This window comes from Diachasma alloeum, unplaced genomic scaffold, assembly GCF_001412515.2.
Source record: "Diachasma alloeum isolate Michigan unplaced genomic scaffold, Dall2.0 Dall_scaffold_00195, whole genome shotgun sequence".
NCBI lineage: Eukaryota > Metazoa > Arthropoda > Insecta > Hymenoptera > Braconidae > Diachasma > Diachasma alloeum.
The window spans coordinates 1397981-1417471 of NW_021680360.1; the positions used below are offsets into that span (position 1 = coordinate 1397981).

Genomic DNA, 19491 nt, shown 5'->3' on the forward strand with positions numbered 1-19491 from the left:
TGAATCATTTTTTTTCACTTCTTTTTGTCTTCTGTTGGTTTAATTTCATTTCTAGTGGGAAAATTTGAATTTTTTTTGTTTATGTTCGTCAAATAATGGATGAGTTTCTAGTTTTTTTGAATATCTCTGATCCATTCAGTAGCGAAGTGGTAAAACGATTCAAATCGACTTAGCTCTCAGTTAAGTTTTCAAGAAATATCTCCAAATCTAAGGGAGATAGCAAAATTTTTGTAAATATCTTTTTTGTAGCTTTTAATGCAGTCTACAGAAAAGATTGTAATAAAAATTTTCCTATCTGCCTCAGAATCTGAGATATTTAGTAAAAACTGACGAATAGTCAAAATCCACTTAAATCGTTTTACCACTTCACTAATGAATTTTAAAGGGGTATTTTGAAATTTTTTGTTGAACCCTACAAATTTCAGTTCAACAGGTTTAAATCTGTTCAGGAGAGGATATCATCAATAGGTTACACTTCACTGTTGTACTTCTAATGTAAAGTGAATGTAGCAGTAGTAGGGTGGGGTGATAAATTACCCCAGTGTATCAGTAGAGGATTCAGAACGGTTTAAAATTGAATAATGAATCAGAATCTGTTGAATAATGTTATGCAGAAAATACCCTTTTCTCTTAACATTTCGTTCTTATAATCAGAAAATGAAAATTGGAAATAGAATTACAGCGGTCTAATTATTAAATCGATTAAAAACAAAATAGTTCCTTCACTCTCTTGAATTTTACATGAATTTTTCTTTTCACCGTGAAAAATTGATGCTTCAGTTTGACTTTACGAAGCAGATGATATTTCGAGTCTTAATCGATTTTATAGGAATGATGTGTCATGTTTACAAGTTGTCGGTATTCGTTCAATGACCTTTCATCCTCTTTCCCTCTATTGATCCTCTTCAATCCTGTGAAATCCAAACACTCGAATTTGAATCCCAATGAGAGTTCGTTTTCCTTGGATAAGTTCCAAGGTTTGAGTCTCTTATTATTACACGGTTTACCGGATACTTTAGAAAGTTTCCAAGTATTGGGTAATGGCATTCAGGACCGAAAATCATTGAGCGAGAGATGTTTGCCTCGGCCCAGGCCAGACTTTCCGTTCTAGCGTGTTTCTTGCACTCCAGTGGCGATACAAAAAATCGACCTTCGCGCATAATTATGCACAGTTAAACGTCTCGTTGATGTGAAATTCAGATTTTTGTATTTTTGGGTCTGCAACGTGACATTTTCCACAGAAATGGAATAATTTTTAAATTCAGTAGTGAAGGGGTAATCGGAGATGAGTCCACTTATCTCCCAGTTGAGTTTTTGAGGAATATTTCCGAATCTAAGGGAGATAGCGAAATTTTCGTAATAACATTTGTTGTAGCACTCAATCGGCTCCACAAAAAAGGTTGTAACAAAAATTTTTCTATCTTCCTTAGATTCCGAGATATTGATTAAAAACTGGTCAATAGTCAAAATTGACTTATCTCCTTTTACCACTTCGCTGCTGAATTCATTCGGTCTCGAAAAAAAATTTGTCAACTTTTTTTCTTCTGAATGGAAAAAGTTAGTTTCCAATTATTATGCTGATAGGTTGTGGTTCGTTGCGCAATGACATTGAGCGGTGTTCATTCACTGGTCGGAAGGAGCGTTCCTCACAGCTCCTGCTGAGTTTATAGAGCGTGCAATCGACAGGATTCACTCCCGGTAATATTTCCTGCGCAATTATTCAGCTCCTCGAGATAGCCGAATACAGAGAGAAAAAATTTTCTTCAATTGAAAAATAAAAATCACTAATTACTGCCTTTTCAGTCGTGGAAATGGGGGGTGGGTGTTTCAATTTGAGGAGGATTATTTCGTATCAGCCCGGGTTGTACCAAGCGCTCTCAAGTGTAATATAAGGGTCAGACACTAAGTGTGAGAATATAAGGGTCTAAAAGTGGAGGTTGAAAAATGAGCGTCGGAATATTAGAGTCAAAAACTGAGGGCCTGGATGTAAAGGTGAAGGAATGAGGGTCAGAATGTTAGGATCAAAAAATTACACGGAGAGAAATATTCAAGAAAAATTACGAAACATTTCACGTAATCCGTAAGCGAGAATCGTTTCCAGTGAATTTCTATAGGAATATAAAAGAGTAAATCTGAAACGTTCAGTAAATTTTCGGGTCTGTCACCGAAAAAATACGAAAAAGTCACGTAATTTTTCTGGAAGTTGTAAAATCTGACAGAAACTTCGAGACTTATTCTACCTCAGAACGTGAAAATTCTTGGATGTTTAAGAATTTTTACGAAAAGTTTCGGAAAAATTACGGAATGTGTTGTTAAAATCTCCCCCTCACGGTGACTCATGGCTAGCCGTGAGGCGTCGGACGGATGAGTAATTTTTACGGAACAGATCGTAAAATTTACGTGACGATTGACACTTTTTATTGAATTTTACTGCGCTCCCAGATTACGTTTCGAAACGTAATTTTTACGTCTTTTTTCTGGTAATTTTTATTGAATATTTCTCTCCGCATAGGGTCAGAATATAAAAGTAAAAAAAAGTGGGTGTCAGGCAATGAGGGTCATATAAGGGCTAAAAACAGTGATCAAACATAATACATGACTTATATTTAGGCTTTCATTGCCTGACTCCCAATATTTTACTTTTATATTCTGACCCTAATGTTTTGACCCTAATATTCTGACCCTCATTTTGTAACCTCCACTTTTTGACCCTTATATTCTGATAATTAGTGCCTGACCCTTATATTACACCTAAGAGGGCTTGCTACAATCCGACTAGATACAAAACAATCATCTTCGAATGGAAGTCCCCATCCTTCAATTGAGCAAAATAGTGTTCAATTCTCGTATTTTTTACCGTGATTACGAGAATAATAGTTTTTTTCATTGGAAAGTTCGAAAATGTAAAATTATATCAGTTTTGTCATTCAGAAAATAGGCAACTGATGCCCAAAAAAGACAATGGGTTCTATATCCATAATGTCCGACAAACTGTGGAAAACTTTTGGCTGAAATTTCCTGTATTATGTGAAAAAACGTGAAAAATGACGTTCTTGGTAAAAGTATGGGGCAAAACGGGTCAAGTCCGAATTTTTTCTTACTTCATAATAAATCGCTTCATGTACCGAAAGTCGTCCAACGACTCTTAAGGTCGAGTACTGGCTTAAATTTCACCGCGGTCTCCCCTTAAATCAAATTCAGGGTCTCATTCCGGAAAATTCAGCCAAATTTTTTCAACAGTGTATGTAATATATTCATGATGTAGTGCGAAACGGTAGTGATAAATGAGAATTTACTCGAGTTCCTTGAAGCGCAAACATTCTGAGACTTAAGCCATTGAAAATAATTCACTTCGTTCAAGTAAATATGGTCTACATACTATCAAATTTTTCTCTCAGTGTACTATGTTCACACTTTAATTTTTAGTTTTATATTCTTTCCGTGCATACACAGCTAAAACGAATATCTGAATTTCACACATTTTTTGTAGATATTTTTCAGACAATAAAAAACATTTGAATAAAATGAAAATTTGCCTGAATTTCAAACATGAATTAAGATGTTTGGACACCTGTTCGTCTCAAATTTAGACAAATTCTCATTTTATTCAGACGTTTTTTAGTGTTTGAAAAATGTCTACACAAATGAAGACGTACTTCTAAAAAAATCTTTTTTTTTCTCAGTGACGGATAATTGTCCTCGAACTCCGGAGAATATCCTCGATTAGTTTTTTCTGATCAAGTGAGAAAAAATGGAAACATGGCAACAATTGATGAAGGAATCGCAGAAAAAACTGCCAAGGCTTCCACCGGCGATTATTCATCTCCTGGAGTCCTTGCACCTTGCCCCCAAAAATCACTCCTAGCCTCCATTAATTTTTTCATTCCGCCCTTCCACCGAACACCATGATGTCATGAAATTAGCAATGAATAATATTCCAGAGGAATAATTGCCTTGGTGATTAAACAATTATTAATGTTTCTGGTATCGATTGAACATTAGCTCCCGGTCAAATGATCACGATCTCCCAACGCACATTGTAATTACTACTCCTGTTATTCTTCTCGGAACGCGTTTCACATGTTCCTTCCCACGACTTCCTATCCCTCGAACTTTGATACATCGTTTATCAAACGAGCGAACTATTTGTCATTCAAATTATGTAGCAAATGATACTACATTGTCGGAGATTATTCGAATGCATATTGAAATACGAAACAGTCGGTATTCTTGGGTTTCGCATTACAGAGGGGTTTCCGCATTCAACAAATGTCGCTGCATTAGGTTATTAGCCAACTACATTCTTCTTATTATATTTCCTTCTGCAAACATGCAACAACAAGCGAAGAAATGAGGAAACATGGTGGATGAATTTTTTGAATATCCCAATTTCAGAATTTTATGATTCAGAGTCTACACGGAGAAAAAAATTCCAGAATTTTTCAGGCGAAATTCAGGCAAAAATTACCGTGCCGTCTGGTAAAGTGGGTTCAATTGTCTAGCACCAGAAAAATTCCGGTGCTGCATAGTAAAAATTCCGGTAACGCACAATAAAAGCTTGATCCCTGACTGTTTTCTATTACATGATAAATTTCATTCAATAGTTAAAAATGAGTAAACATTGTCATTCAGCATATCATCCTATTAATTTTATTTTAACCTCTCCTCCATATCCTCTCTCCCATATTAAAAGCGGAATGCGCGGCAAACGTATGTGGAACGTTTGACAGGCCAATGTATATCTACAGCGTTATACACCTCATGAAGCGAAAATAAAGGGCACTTATTTTATTTCTTAACCGTTTTATCACAACACTAATTAATATTTCACTGAATTGATATTATGAAAAACATTAACCTGGGGTTTCAGTAAGGAGATATGTGAGAGAGGAGGCTAGAGGAGGCGACGGAATAAATCATCTGGTCACGTTGAGTCGATGTTCGTGGTTGCGGAGGGGGGACGAAGAGTACCGAAATCTTACGAATGCGCGATCGGGTCCTAGGATTCTGGTAGAGCACCGGAAAAATTTGCCAGTCAGTGTCATAATTTTTCTCGTATTTCTCGTAAAAATTCACTGTCGCTTCGATTTTACCGTGCTGCACAAGAATTTTTCCCCACATTTATCCGAAAAATGACTCGTGCAACAGTACTTTTTCCTACTCTTTGCGGTACATTTGGCCTGGAAAGACCATCTGAACCAACTTTACTGTGCGGGCACGGTAATTTTTCTCGTACATTTCTCTCCGTGTAAAACATTCCAAAGAACCACTTAAAAATCCCAACCATTAGTATCAGAATCCTTCTCCTTCCCCCCCCCCCCCCCCCTGAAATCCCCTAAAACTCCTTCAAAACCTCGCAAGGCCACAAAACCCGTCTAATCTCATCTTTTATTCATGATCGAAACCCCCAGATCTTCCGAAAAACCGCAGTTAATGAGTGCAGTTTTTCCAGACGTGCCTGCACTGACAAAACCACATTGCACGATAATAGGATATTTTCAACCTACACTGAGAGAAATTTCAATGGTAATTTCAACTACAAGGGAATCGTCAAAAAAATAATAGTTACGGTAACAATGAACATTGTAGATTCAACTATTATATTAACATGAAAATTACTTCATAATGTTGATGACACTATTTGACACAGTAAATCGAAGGATGAATCCTAGTTTAATCTACAAAGTTTATTGTTACTGTAAATATAATTTCTTTGACAATTCCCTTGGAGTTGAAATTACCATTGAAATTTTTTTCAGTGTAGCTTTTTTGACAAACACCATTTGATTTTTCTAATAAGTTCAGCAGAGAAAAAACTGCAAAGCTTTTTAGAGACGGAATTTTTTCAAATTTTCGATATTTCTGTTAGTGTTCATTAAATTCTTTGTTGAATTCGCCGAAAAAAACAAGCTTTATTTTGGGACTTATGATCTCAAATTGCGGTTTTCAAATAATTCAAATTGAAAATTTCAAAAGCCTCCAGTTGAGACTTTTAAGTGTTAAGTTGAGACCCTCCAAAGTCCCAAATCAAGAACTCGTCTCAAGGAAAAATTTCAAATTGAGGTTCAATATCGAGATTCAAATTCAGACCTGAAAAGTTTAAATAATAAGATCATTGTAAAATGTTCGGACAACTTACACTGGGAGAAAAACAAACACGTTGTCAAACAAGTCTTGTTTGGGCCAACAAAATCGCTTGTTGAAAATTGCCAAAAAAGAATTTGTTTAGTTCGAATTTGAAAGTCTCAAACATGAATAATTGTTCTGCTTTCGACAGCAACGAAATATTTGGTTCAAGAGGCGGATAATTCACACCAGACGGTGCCTTTTCAGGATGAAAATATCTCATCTAGAGGAAAATTTATCAACAAATATTGTATCCCTAAGTTACAAGATTGCTATAATATCATTATTATTGTTTAATTTAAAGCTTCATTTCTTGGTTGTGAATATTAGACAGTCGAAACGAAAAATTACAGTCCCTTGTTTCGCATAAAGCAAAGATTTTTCGGGAGAAAAATACGTATGGGAGTATCGAATAACGAAAGAGTAGTGCTAGAGATGACATTTCTGCGTGAACAGAGAATGCAAATTTTTTTAACTACTCAATCAATTCAGTAGCGAAGTGGTACAACGGTACAAGTCAATTTTGACTATTGACCAGTTTTCAATTAATATCTCGGAATCTAAGGGAGACAGCAAAATATTTGTTATAACCTTTTTTGTAGAGCCTTTTAAGAGCTACAACAAATGTAATTACGAAAATTTGGCTATCTCCTTTGGATTCGGAAATATTCCTCAAAAACTCAAGAGGAATATTTCCGAATACTACCGAATGGGAGATCAGCCGACTTAAATCGTTCTACCACTTCGCTACTGAATTTTGGCGACAAAAATTTTTCATTCCGGCGCGCTCTCTGCATGTTTAGCACAAAAAATCCTTTTTTGATCATTTTCAAAAAACTATTTTCTTGGCACAAGTAAAACTTGTTCGAGAACTTTGTCGTTTTTCTCAGTGTGTATGTGGGTGATAAACCACCCCAGTGTATCCGTAGAAGGAGCGCCGATGATTAAATATAAGAATCGTACCGATCCCTACAAACTAAAGCTCTCGTTCTCTGCAGAATTCCAATTTTTTTCCAGCAGCGCAGTGCGGAGAATGTCCCAACATTCAGATTTTACAAAACCCCATGATGTATTCTGATCGATCATCCTCTGTCGCAAGTGCAGCAGACCAATACAGTCAGAGCCAATACCACAGATTCCACGAATCCTCGAAATGTTTGTGCAAATCCGTCTATCATTGACGATCGTCAGTAATGCATATGCAATCCTTTGATATACCATGACACAAATACGTTGACAGAGTCTCTCGCGCTGATGCTATCAATCCCCCAGAAATCCCCTTCATCTGCCCTCATATTCACTTCATTACGTAAACACGAAGGACAGTCAAAATTGTCCGGTACATCCTGACATTCGTGATTGCTCGTCTACGATTTTTCTCTCATGTTGTGGATGATTTTTCCCCCCTGTGTTTATTATTCTGTAATGCGCCTCTTCAGTTGTTTTCAACTGTCTCAAAAACAAGTAAGTCGGAATTACAAACGTAATTACACCTGTTTCATTCTTCAGCCTTGATCCGTGTTCGTTATTTTCCACTTTGTATTTTGCCGATTTCAGTCACGTACGCCGGAGAATGAAATCCTAAAAGGATTCCCTTCGTCTGCACATGGGAGGAAGGCTTGTTTATAGGCGTTCTGTGACCCAGTAATGGACGGTTTTTAGGTTTGAGTGACATCAGGTCAATCCAATAATTTTTTATAACGGGGGAGATGGAGGAGGTGATGATGTCGGGAGCATTGACGGGATGAGACAATTTTTGCATTTGCGCAAGTACTAACGAGGTTTGTAGGAGAAACTAGGGAAATTACACGGAGAGAAAAGTTGGATAAGAATTACTTAGAAAATCGTGGCAAATTTTAGTGTACGAAAGGTTATCGTGCAACGAAATGTAATTGTAATGTAATTCAATGGAAAAATACCTGTTTGCGGAGGATATTTTACGATTCGGTCGGTGAAACAACACATCTACACTGATAGAAAATATTATTTTTGTTGAAATTTTTCTTTCTTGGAACAAGTATTAAATACTTGTTCCAAATAAATAAGATATTATGGTGAATATTAATTATTTCTTGTTGAGGTACATTTACCTGAATCAAATAAAACAGTCTTTGGCGTGAAGTCACATGCATTCACCACAAAAATGGAACAGTTGTATTTTTTTTAACCTAATATAATCTCCAGTTGAGAAATTTTCTACTTTCATGAATTGATCAAAATTTCGTACCTAGGAGATGATTACTTTGAGGAACGAATTAAATGTTGTTTTCTCGAATGAAGCCGATCTTTAAATTAAGCTCTCCGTACATCACACACGGAGAGAAATTTTTTAGAAAAATTCTAGTGCTACCACAGGAAAAGAGGCGCAAAGTGACGGCCAGGAAAAAATTCCAGTCCCGGCACTACAAATTTTATTGGGGAAAACGTGAATTTTTCCCCGTATTTCCGTGAAAATTTCACAGAAATCCCCAGAATTTTTACCAGAAATACCAAGAAATTTTACCTGAACAGCACTAGAATTTTTCACAGCCGGTGGATTGTAATTTTTTCCAGAACTCGTACTAGAATTTTTCTAGAAAATTTCTCTCCGTGCATTGAACGATATTTGTGACATCCAAGATTGTGTAGAATTGCCGTAATCTGTGATTCTGTTATTGTAAACTAATGTGATTTTTTTAGTCAAGAAATATAAACTTCTTTCAACTCAACGACATCTTACTACAATCTCAAGGCTCTTTCCGCGTAACAATATTCATCCTGATTCGACATACGAAATGCTCACTTCAATTATAATTTACGTGGAACAACGTATGTTCGTGTTGATTGAGATAACAACGTATTTAATCATGAGAATAATTTTGATTTTTGAGTAAATCAACGAATTTCTGGAGTTGGCAAAATTTTGGCTAGAAAGATATCAAATACTCTGATTATTGCGATAAATAAAAGGAACTTCAACTCTAGAGAAGTTCGATTTCTCCCAATCAAATGTATCTCAAGAACAGATAACTGGTATGCACCATGAAATCATGTTTATTTGAAAATCAATACCCAAATGATAGTTGGTTCCAATAAAATTCTCTTGATAAAAATAATTTTTTCTGTCAGTGTATGGATGCAAAAATTATCCTCCTGCACAGTAAAATTTTTCACACCGGTCGTGTATTTTGTTCTTGCACCCATCGGAAGGTCATCGGGATGGATGGAACATGGACGAATTAAACATTTAAACAATTTGAAAAAAAAGAAAGTCCATTTTTTACATATAAAACCTTTCCTTTTTTTTCTTTTGTAAAAAGGGAGTCCTGAGAAATCAAATACTTTGATTATTGCGATAAATAAAAGGAACTTCAACTCTAGAGAAGTTCGATTTCTCCCAATCAAATGTATCTCAAGAACAGATAACTGGTATTCACCATGAAATCATGTTTATTTGAAAATCAATACCCAAATGATAGTTGGTTCCAATAAAATTCTCTTGATAAAAATAATTTTTTCTGTCAGTGTATGGATGCAAAAATTATCCTCCTGCACAGTAAAATTTTTCACACCGGTCGTGTATTTTGTTCTTGCACCCATCGCAAGATCATCGGGATGGATGGAACATGGACGAATTAAACATTTAAATAATTTGAAAAAAAAGAAAGTCCATTTTTGACATATAAAACCTTTCCTTTTTTTCTTTTGTAAAAAGGGAGTCCTAAGAAATCAAATACTTTGATTATTGCGATAAATAAAAGGAACTTCAACTCTAGAGAAGTTCGATTTCTCCCAATCAAATATATCTCAAGAACAGATAACTGGTATTCACCATGAAATCATGTTTATTTGAAAATCAATAACCAAATGATAGTTGGTTCCAATAAAATTCTCTTGATAAAAATAATTTTTTCTGTCAGTGTATGGATGCAAAAATTATCCTCCTGCACAGTAAAATTTTTCACACCGGTCGTGTATTTTGTTCTTGCACCCATCGCAAGATCATCGGGATGGATGGAACATGGACGAATTAAACATTTAAATAATTTGAAAAAAAAGAAAGTCCATTTTTGACATATAAAACCTTTCCTTTTTTTCTTTTGTAAAAAGGGAGTCCTAAGAAATCAAATACTTTGATTATTGCGATAAATAAAAGGAACTTCAACTCTAGAGAAGTTCGATTTCTCCCAATCAAATATATCTCAAGAACAGATAACTGGTATTCACCATGAAATCATGTTTATTTGAAAATCAATAACCAAATGATAGTTGGTGCCAATAAAATTCTCTTGATAAAAATAATTTTTTCTGTCAGTGTATGGATGCAAAAATTATCCTCCTGCACAGTAAAATTTTTCACACCGGTCGTGTATTTTGTTCTTGCACCCATTGCAAGGTCATCGGGATGGATGGAACATGGACGAATTAAACATTTAAATAATTTGAAAAAAAAAAAGTCCATTTTTGACATATAAAACCTTTCCTTTTTTTTCTTTTGTAAAAAAGGAATCCTAAGAAATCAATTCGTATTCCAAATTCTACTAGCTTTCTATTTCATACGAGAAATACTAGTGGGTTACAATCTAATCAGATCACAATTACATTATGATCCGATCGTGTTCTCAACTGTTTCGATCGTATCACTGGCGCGTGAAAAATCGTTGACCAAAAATTTTGATACCATGACCCAGATACACGCAAGCATCATTCAATTTATATTTTGCACAGAATGATTACTTTTTAAAACATTTGTTGTTCATAAATAAATTAATTGGAATTATTCAAACTTACGGGAACCGTATTTTTTTGGGCATGAAATCGATTTCTGGGAAAATTTCGATTTCTAAATATGAATAAACTTGGTACGATTTCGAATAAATGATTTTTATGGTGAAAAATTGATTGTTTATAAATTATTTACAGATAATGCTCGTGATTTTAAAAAATTATACTTTTTACACTATTTCATCAATCGTCCTCCAAAAGTAAACTTTCTTTTTTTTCCGATTTTTACAATTTTTTCAAACGGTTCAATGTCGAGATTCAATTTCAGACCGGCAAAGTTTAAATAATAAAATCATTGTAAAATATCCGGAACCTTAGGATCAAATGTGGCTCAAATGAAAGCTCTGATGTTCGATTACAAAAGTAGAAAAGCATTTCACTGGAGAAAAAACAGCCGAAGTAATTGGATATCCTTAAATTCTCTCCAAGCGAATTCGCCAATTCTGTCTATGAAAAATTGCCTCAAAATTTGAAAAGGTCTTTTCTATTTTTTATCGGAAAATATAGTCCAAAAGCAGAAAAATGAGCGCAAACGGAGCTCTTTAACTCGATTATTGGCGGAAATATTGAAGATTGCAAATTTTTTCTCCTAAAATTTTTTCGAATTTTTCAATTCTAATTACAAACTGCTAAGGATAACAACAACAAAATTTGAAGATTTGGTCGGAAATTTTCTCTTTTTTTCGAAAAAAAATGTTCTTGAAATATTATTTTTTGAAAAACTCAAAAAGCAAGCTCCAACCGATTATTTGAAACTTTCTCTCTTTTTGGCAGATTCGCTCATCTGTAGGATTTAATACAAATTCTATCTGCTTTTCATCAATTGTATTAACGAATTCCTCAGCTGGTTCCTTCAATAAAAATGTTCAATAGAAAGTACAAAAGACCTCAATACATTTTCATTTTCTTACGCAACAAAAATCAATTCAATTCGTTTTTTGCAATTTTTATTCTGTTGCGCTAGCTTTTACATAAATTCCTCCACTCGTATTCTCCAGGTTGTCTGATCGATTAAAAAATTTCCGTTAAAAAAAAACTCCTTGTACTCCATTTTTTCCACCATTATCTTCCATGCAGCCGAGAACATTGTTTCTACCAATGATTCCCCCGTAAATCATCGATGGGTGATAAATTCCCCTTGTTAATATACTGAGAAGAAAACTAATGACTTCTGCTCCAATTACATCCTCATCAATTACCCGCATTAGCATTAAGAATGGCCTATTCAAGCCCAGAGATTAAATTGAAAAAAAAAAAAAAACACATGAGTTCGATAAGTTTTTATCTCTCCAACAAGAGTTAAAATGCTCGTCGTGCCTGGAGTGGAAACATTCAGTCTTCAGCCAGACGTACTTTACATGACAAGATGGATAGTGCACTTTATATAAAAGGTTGAGCATACATTCTCGTTACCGAATGAATGGTACCACTGTTTTCCTTCGTGTCTCTATTTCGTAATTGTTTTAAATAATGGAGAAACAGCATTGAATTTAAACATCCGTGGAATAATCAATCGTGAAACAGTGACGTAACCGCGAGTTTTTCCAAGCATGTGCGGTTTAGCGTTAACCTTGACTCCTATGATTGGAACAACTGTCGTTCGAGGATTGTTTATTCTTGCTCGAATACAAAAGTAGTGGGATCCTTCGGATTTCTTTCTTCTTGGATATCTGCCAAAGCTTATGTGCGAATTGAGGACGAAAAATGGGGGGAAATTCGGGATCCTTTAGGCGGGGAAGTGGTGCAGGAAAACCAGTCGAAATGACTCTCATACTGAGAAAAAAAATTTTAATATATGAAACATATTCACTTGAAACAAGTAGTATTTTTCAATCACTTGAGGATATCCAAGTCCTCTGGCTATTTTTTCTCCAGCGAAATGCTTTTCTAATTTTGTAGTCGGACATCAGAGCTTTCATTTGAGCCTCTTTTGATCCTAAATTTCCGGACATTTCACAATGATTTTATTATTTAAACTTTGTGGGTCTAACTTTGAATCTTGAATTTGAGCAGTTTGAAAACATTTTAAAAATCTAGAAAAAAATTAGAAAGTTTGCCTTTGAAGGAAGATTGATGAAATAATTAAAAAATTGCAATTTTTGAAAGTTATGAGCATTTTCTATAAATTATTTATAAACAATCAATTTTCCGCCATAAAAATCATTTATTCAGAATTGTAATAAATTTATTCATATTCAGAACTTTATTAAGAGTCGATTGCATGCCCAGAAAAATAAGGTTTCTGAAGTGTAAACAGTTTTAATTATTTATTTGTGAACAATGAATGTTTAAAAAAAATAATATTTTTCGGCAGAATGTAATTTGAATTATGATGAATATTCATGGTTTTTTAAAACTTTTTCTCTCGCAATTTCATTGACAAATTTGATGATTGAAAATGGTTGAATCGATCAGTGATTTTTATCACTAAAATTTCGTGAGCGATTCCTAAAAATTAGAGATGGTTGTCTGAAAATTAGTGACAAAATTCTCAAAATTAGTGATAATTCAACTTAAAATTTACTTTCACGTGAAACTGCCGACAAAATCACTGAATTTCAGAATGTTGCACTCACCGAGTTTCACAATCGCAAATCCCTATTAATATTTTATTAATTGGGGATAAATTCCTAAAAATTACTAACAGTCTCTGGAAATCGATGACATATTCCTAAAAAATCAAAACTTTTTTCTCCTTTTGTTCGCAATCATCACAGAATCCTCTACTCCTTAAGAACAACTCCATAAAAATTAAAAACTCTTTAATTTCCATATTCATCCAACATGTTTTGATATCTTTCCAATAATGCCACTTGCAACCTTCGACCTCATCCGGTTTTCAAACAAGAAAATGTCATATTTTTTCTCCTGAACGCGCGAGTGGGCGGGGAAAGAATGACGCGAATGAGTCAAAAAAACGAGAGAAATACCGAGGCTGTTTAAATAAAATACACATCAGCGAGGATAAATCATTTTTTATTCGATACTTTGTGGTCTTTTATGTTCACCTGCAAATTTGGTAGGCAAACGTTACCTCGGGATTTTCCCGGTGACTACTCATGCCTTTAAAATTCACTCGCGAGTGAATGGCGAAGATTCTCAGGCAGTTTAATGGAATCTCGTTCAATGGTGCAATCAAATTCATTTTATACACCCGGGTTTCTATCGCCGGGGCATCGACACACTCGATTTCAATTAAAAGGCATTTGCGACGCGTCACTAAAAAACAACAGCTGTCAACTACGTAGGCCAAACCCAGTAAACGCACCAGCCGACGCGTCAGTTGCAAGTCAGTAGCGTGGAGTGAGTCAACGTTATATTATTCACGATACCAATGGCTTCCGCTGATACCTAGAGCTTCGGCAAGGGCAAATGCGATAGGATTTTATTCGGAAAAGTGTGATTTGGGGGATTTAACGAGGTTTCGTTGTTTATTCCAGAAACTATGCTGACGGACATGGATCAACTGCCGTCCATTCAGCTAGGGGACTTTGTCCTTCAGTTTGAACTCGGACCACCTAGTACTGAGATGCAGGAGGTCGCGAGGAAGGAACTCAGGGAGTCTCCGGATTTGCAGAGACAGGCTGTCGCTGAACTCCGAGAATTACTCAAAAGTTAGTACAACATTTTGTCTTCAGGGGGAAGCTTCTGTAATCGTTGGAAATTGTGCCGAATGTCACGATACATATGAAGTTTTTGGAAAATGTTCTATAGAAAACGTCAATAGAATACGATTTTCCTGTACAAGTTATTCTATTGAGATATTTTCTGTCAAATTTTCTGAGTTTTTTCCATTTTTCTTTTTATTTATCAAGAAAAGCCGGGGAAATTGTACAGAAAATATCTGAATAGAATAAGTTGTGTAGAAAAATCGAATTCTATTGACTTTTTATAAACGATTTTTTATTCAACATTTCAGTAAAAGCCAAAACTATTAGCAAGTTCAACAGAAGTCCGATAGAATTATCCAGCGAATTCGCAAGGTTTTTCTGTACAGAAAATTTCTGTACGATTTTTTCATGCATGAATGCTTCTATTCGGAAGTAAAAATATTACTTGCAATTAATTCCCCACACATATTCATGATTTTACGATATATTCCAGAGGAAACTGATCTCAAATGCCCCCTCGACAACGAATCCTGGTTGATTCGTTTCCTCAGGCCATGCAAGTACTATCCTGAGTCAGCTGCCAAACTAGTAAAAGAGTACTACGCATTCAAAGTGAAGCACTCGAATGTTTACGATGGCCTGAAGCCATCCAGGGAGAAGAACATATTCGAGCACAACATCCTCACTGTTCTCCCGAATCGTGATCAACACGGGCGTCGTATATTGATCATTGAGCTTGGTAAGAAGTGGAAGCATAATAAAGTGTCGTTGGATGAGGTCTTCAAGGGGGCGGTTTTGTACCTTGAGGCGGCCATGCTCGAGCCAATATCCCAGATTGCCGGGGCTGTTGTCATCTTCGATATGGATGGCCTCAGTTTACAGCAGACGTGGCAGTTTACTCCACCATTCGCTAAGAGAATTGTCGATTGGCTCCAAGATGCTGTTCCGTTGAGGATAAAGAATATTCATATTGTTAATCAGCCTTATATTTTTAATATGGTCTTCGCTTTGTTCAAGCCCTTCCTCAGGGCGAAATTGAAGGAAAGGGTGTGTTGAAAATTACTTTTTTATTTATTTTTACTTAAAAAATAATTAATTGAAAAATCTACTGCATTTTCTAGGAAATTCTATGAGAATTATATTGGGGTTTCGCCGTAAAATCCATCAGAAAAAGTTAATAATGTTTTTATTTTTCTGTAAAACTCATTCTATTGATAGATTTTCTGCGAAAATTTCCGAGCCTAAATTTTTGATTTTTTTGCATTCAATTTTTCTCCGTTTCTCATTCAAAATGAATAAAAAATAGAAGAGCATCCACTGGGAAATTCTATTACAATTAATTTGGGTTTTCCCCAAAAAGTCCGTCAGAAAAAAATGAATAATTTTTATATTTTTCTATAAATTTCATTCTGTTGATATATTTTAAATAAATTTCCTATTTTAATTCATTTCATTTGTATTTTTTTTCATTAAAAAATCAAGCTAAAAGAATTTAAAAATTTAATTCGAGAAATTTTCATAGAAATTAAATCAGTTGAGTATAAAAATCTATTGATTTTTTGTTTACCATATGTTCTATTGATCATTTTTATTCACAAACTTTCCAATTAAATCAACTGAAAACAAATAGAATTTTCAATAAAAACCATTTTAAATGAAACTGATAATTTAAGTTGATTTATCTTTCTGTGCAGATTGTTTTCCACGGCACTGATCGTAAGTCGCTGCACCAGTACATATCACCGAAATGCTTGCCAGAGTGCTACGGTGGTACTGTTTCAATTCCCAGAGTCAGTGGACCTCAATGGCTGGAGTTGTTAATTATGTGTGATAAAGAATATGATGGTGAGGATTAATTGAATGAGTCAGGGTTTCTGGAAAGATGAAATTACCAGGGAATTCAATGGGGCTTCACGATTCACTAAGCGGTGACCTCGACTTTAGTTGGAAGCATATTTGAAAGAGAGGGATTCACATGAAGCCGTCGAGAGGACTGTTTTGGAACGAATTTTATGGCTTATAAACAGGATTTTTCTCTGAATTTGTTGAATTGTTCCGCAGAGAGAAAAAAATGGGTTGAAAAATACTCCTGAGTTTTAGTAATCGTAGTGTATTCATCTTCTAGGAACTTTTATCACAATTGTAGTGAAAAAAATAATGAGTCTAGTGAAGTATTCAATATTTTGAGTGAACATTTCACAGAAATATTGTAATTTTCACTAGAGTTACTGAATTTTTAACTAGAGTTCGATGATAATTTATGAAAGATCAATGCACTATACAATTAGTCAATTTCAGGAGTGATTTTTAATAGATTTTTCTCCTCAACTATCTTCAATTCCCAAATATTTGATTACAAATTGGATAATTTGTGAAGAGAACTATTTTGAAAAGAATTTCATGGCCTATAACAGGATTTTTCTCTGAATTTGTTGAATTGTTCCACAGGGAGAAAAAATTGGGTTAAAAAGTACTCTTGAGTTTTAGTAATCGTAGTGTATTCATCTTCTGGGAATTTTTATTAAAATTGTAGTGAAAAAAGCAATGAGTTCAGTAAAGTAATCGATTTTTTGACTGAAAATTTGACAGAAATATTGTAATTTTCACTAGAGTTATCGAATTTTTAACTAGAGTTCAGATGAAAATTTATGAAAGATCAATGCACTATAGAATTAGTCAATTTCAGAAGTGATTTTCAATACATTTTTCTTCTCAACTATCTTCAATTCCCAAATATTTGATTACAAATTGGATAATTTGTGAAGAGAACTATTTTGAAAAGAATTTCATGGCCTTTAACAGGATTTTTCTCTGAATTTGTTGAATTGTTCCACAGGGAGAAAAAATTGGGTTAAAAAGTACTCTTGAGTTTTAGTAATCGTAGTGTATTCATCTTCTGGGAATTTTTATTAAAATTGTAGTGAAAAAAGCAATGAGTTCAGTAAAGTAATCGATTTTTTGACTGAAAATTTGACAGAAATATTGTAATTTTCACTAGAGTTATCGAATTTTTAACTAGAGTTCAGATGAAAATTTATGAAAGATCAATGCACTATAGAATTAGTCAATTTCAGAAGTGATTTTCAATACATTTTTCTCCTCAACTATCTTCAATTCCCAAATATTTGATTACAAATTGGATAATTTGTGAAGAGAACTATTTTGAAAAGAATTTCATGGCCTATAACAGGATTTTTCTCTGAATTTGTTGAATTGTTCCACAGGGAGAAAAAATTGGGTTAAAAAGTACTCTTGAGTTTTAATAATCGTAGTGTAGTCATCTTCTGGGAATTTTTATTAAAATTGTAGTGAAAAAAGCAATGAGTTCAGTAAAGTAATCGATTTTTTGACTGAAAATTTGACAGAAATATTGTAATTTTCACTAGAGTTATCGAATTTTTAACTAGAGTTCAGATGAAAATTTATGAAAGATCAATGCACTATAGAATTAGTCAATTTCAGAAGTGATTTTCAATACATTTTTCTCCTCAACTATCTTCATTTCCCAAATATTTGATTACAAATTGGATAATTTGTGAGAAGAACTATTTTGAAAGGAATCTTATGTCCTATAAAATGGATTTTCTCTGAAATTCTTGAACTGTTCCACATGGACAGATCAATCTGTTAAAAAGCCACTCCTGAGTTTTAGTAATCGTAGCATATTCATCTTCTAGGAAATTTTAATAGTTAACAAATGCACATTTGAGGAGCCTTGTTTAACTCGATTTACACTTTTCAAGTGAACGATATTCATTTGGTCATATTCAACTCTACCATTCTTTAATAATTACCGAATCTCGTTTGGAATAAATGAATCAGTCTATCCGTGTGACGCCATTAGCGACCTCAAAGCGTTTGAAATTGTCAACTTTCAGCAATCAATTATTAATTAACGAGCAATATTTCTAATGTTTAATCGACTAGTCGAAAAATTAATCATTCAGCGCTGAAACACGAGATTAAAGAATTGGAAAAAATCGTGTTCCCTATTACAGAATTCCTTCAACAAGAAATGTTACTCACCCACCCCTGAAAACCTAACACGAACCTGAAAAATAATTTCTTTCCTTCATTTTTTATGATTCCAGCAATCAACTCCTACGGATACAGTAAGAAATAGGGAGTCCCCCACAATTCGAAAAATCCCCTCAACGTGGAGAAATCAACGTTGCCATAAAATTTGCAGAGAGGACTTTGCAGCCACTGTGTGGACAACCCACCTCTCTATGCATAACTTCGAAAATCAATTGTTAATAACTAATGAATTCATTCCGGGACGAATCGATAAGCTTTAGTCCCCCTGTGTATTTAATAATAATGCGCTCGATTATGGATCAGATGTTCTCGTTTCGGTTCAACGAACGAGCGCTTTGTCGTCTTGCTCATTGGATTTAATTGCCTCTCCGTTTTGGATGCACGGTGCAATTTATGGGGCAAATTATGTTATTTCATTATCGATAATCAGTGTGAGTGGGGTCTCAGAAGAGACCGTGGTTATAAATTGTATGAGGGAGGATGGATTGTGAAGAGTGCGAGTGGGTGAGAATGATTTTGTGCTCTGAAATGCAATTTGCAATGTCAATGATGATTTTATCGTTGATTGTGGCACATGTGCACTTATTTCAATTAAATTGAATTGTGTTTTACTGAAATATGATATATTGTTTTATTCGTTTGTGAAGGTGAACATACTCACCTCATCATTAATAATGATGGGAGATAATTCAATAGGAATTTAGTACTGAAATGGTAAAATCTTTAATAATCTCAATAACGTGTTTTAGAGGAAATTTCAGAAAACATTTCATGACGTTTCCTCTTCAAATCACTCGTTATTAATCAATTCAAGGAAATGTAGCGGTTTTTAATCTACGAAGTGAAAATTGAATTTTCATGGTTTTACAATTCTCAAATAAAATAATTCGAATACAATTATTTAAAAATAAATTTAATTTTCTCACATAAACTTAATACAATCATTCCCTGC

General features: G+C 34.3%; 1 protein-coding gene across 6 annotated transcripts in view; it reads left to right on the forward strand.

Annotated features, from left to right (window-relative positions):
- LOC107048642 (alpha-tocopherol transfer protein-like) overlaps positions 1-19439 on the forward strand; it is a 29226-nt gene extending 9787 nt beyond the window's left edge. For 4 of the 6 annotated variants that reach the window (XM_015271925.2, XM_015271927.1, XM_015271924.1 and 1 more), the window contains exons 2-5: positions 14331-14504; positions 14995-15548; positions 16196-16346; positions 18593-19439. In XM_015271925.2, coding sequence (XP_015127411.1) covers positions 14336-14504; positions 14995-15548; positions 16196-16346; positions 18593-18624 — 906 coding nt within the window. In that variant the 5' untranslated portion in view covers positions 14331-14335 and the 3' untranslated portion in view covers positions 18625-19439. Of the gene's footprint in view, positions 1-12219; positions 12282-13917; positions 14194-14330; positions 14505-14994; positions 15549-16195; positions 16347-18592 lie in introns of those variants that run through there. The other 2 variants (XM_015271923.1, XM_015271928.2) reach the window with 2 other exon arrangements.
- Positions 19440-19491: the final 52 nt, after the last annotated feature.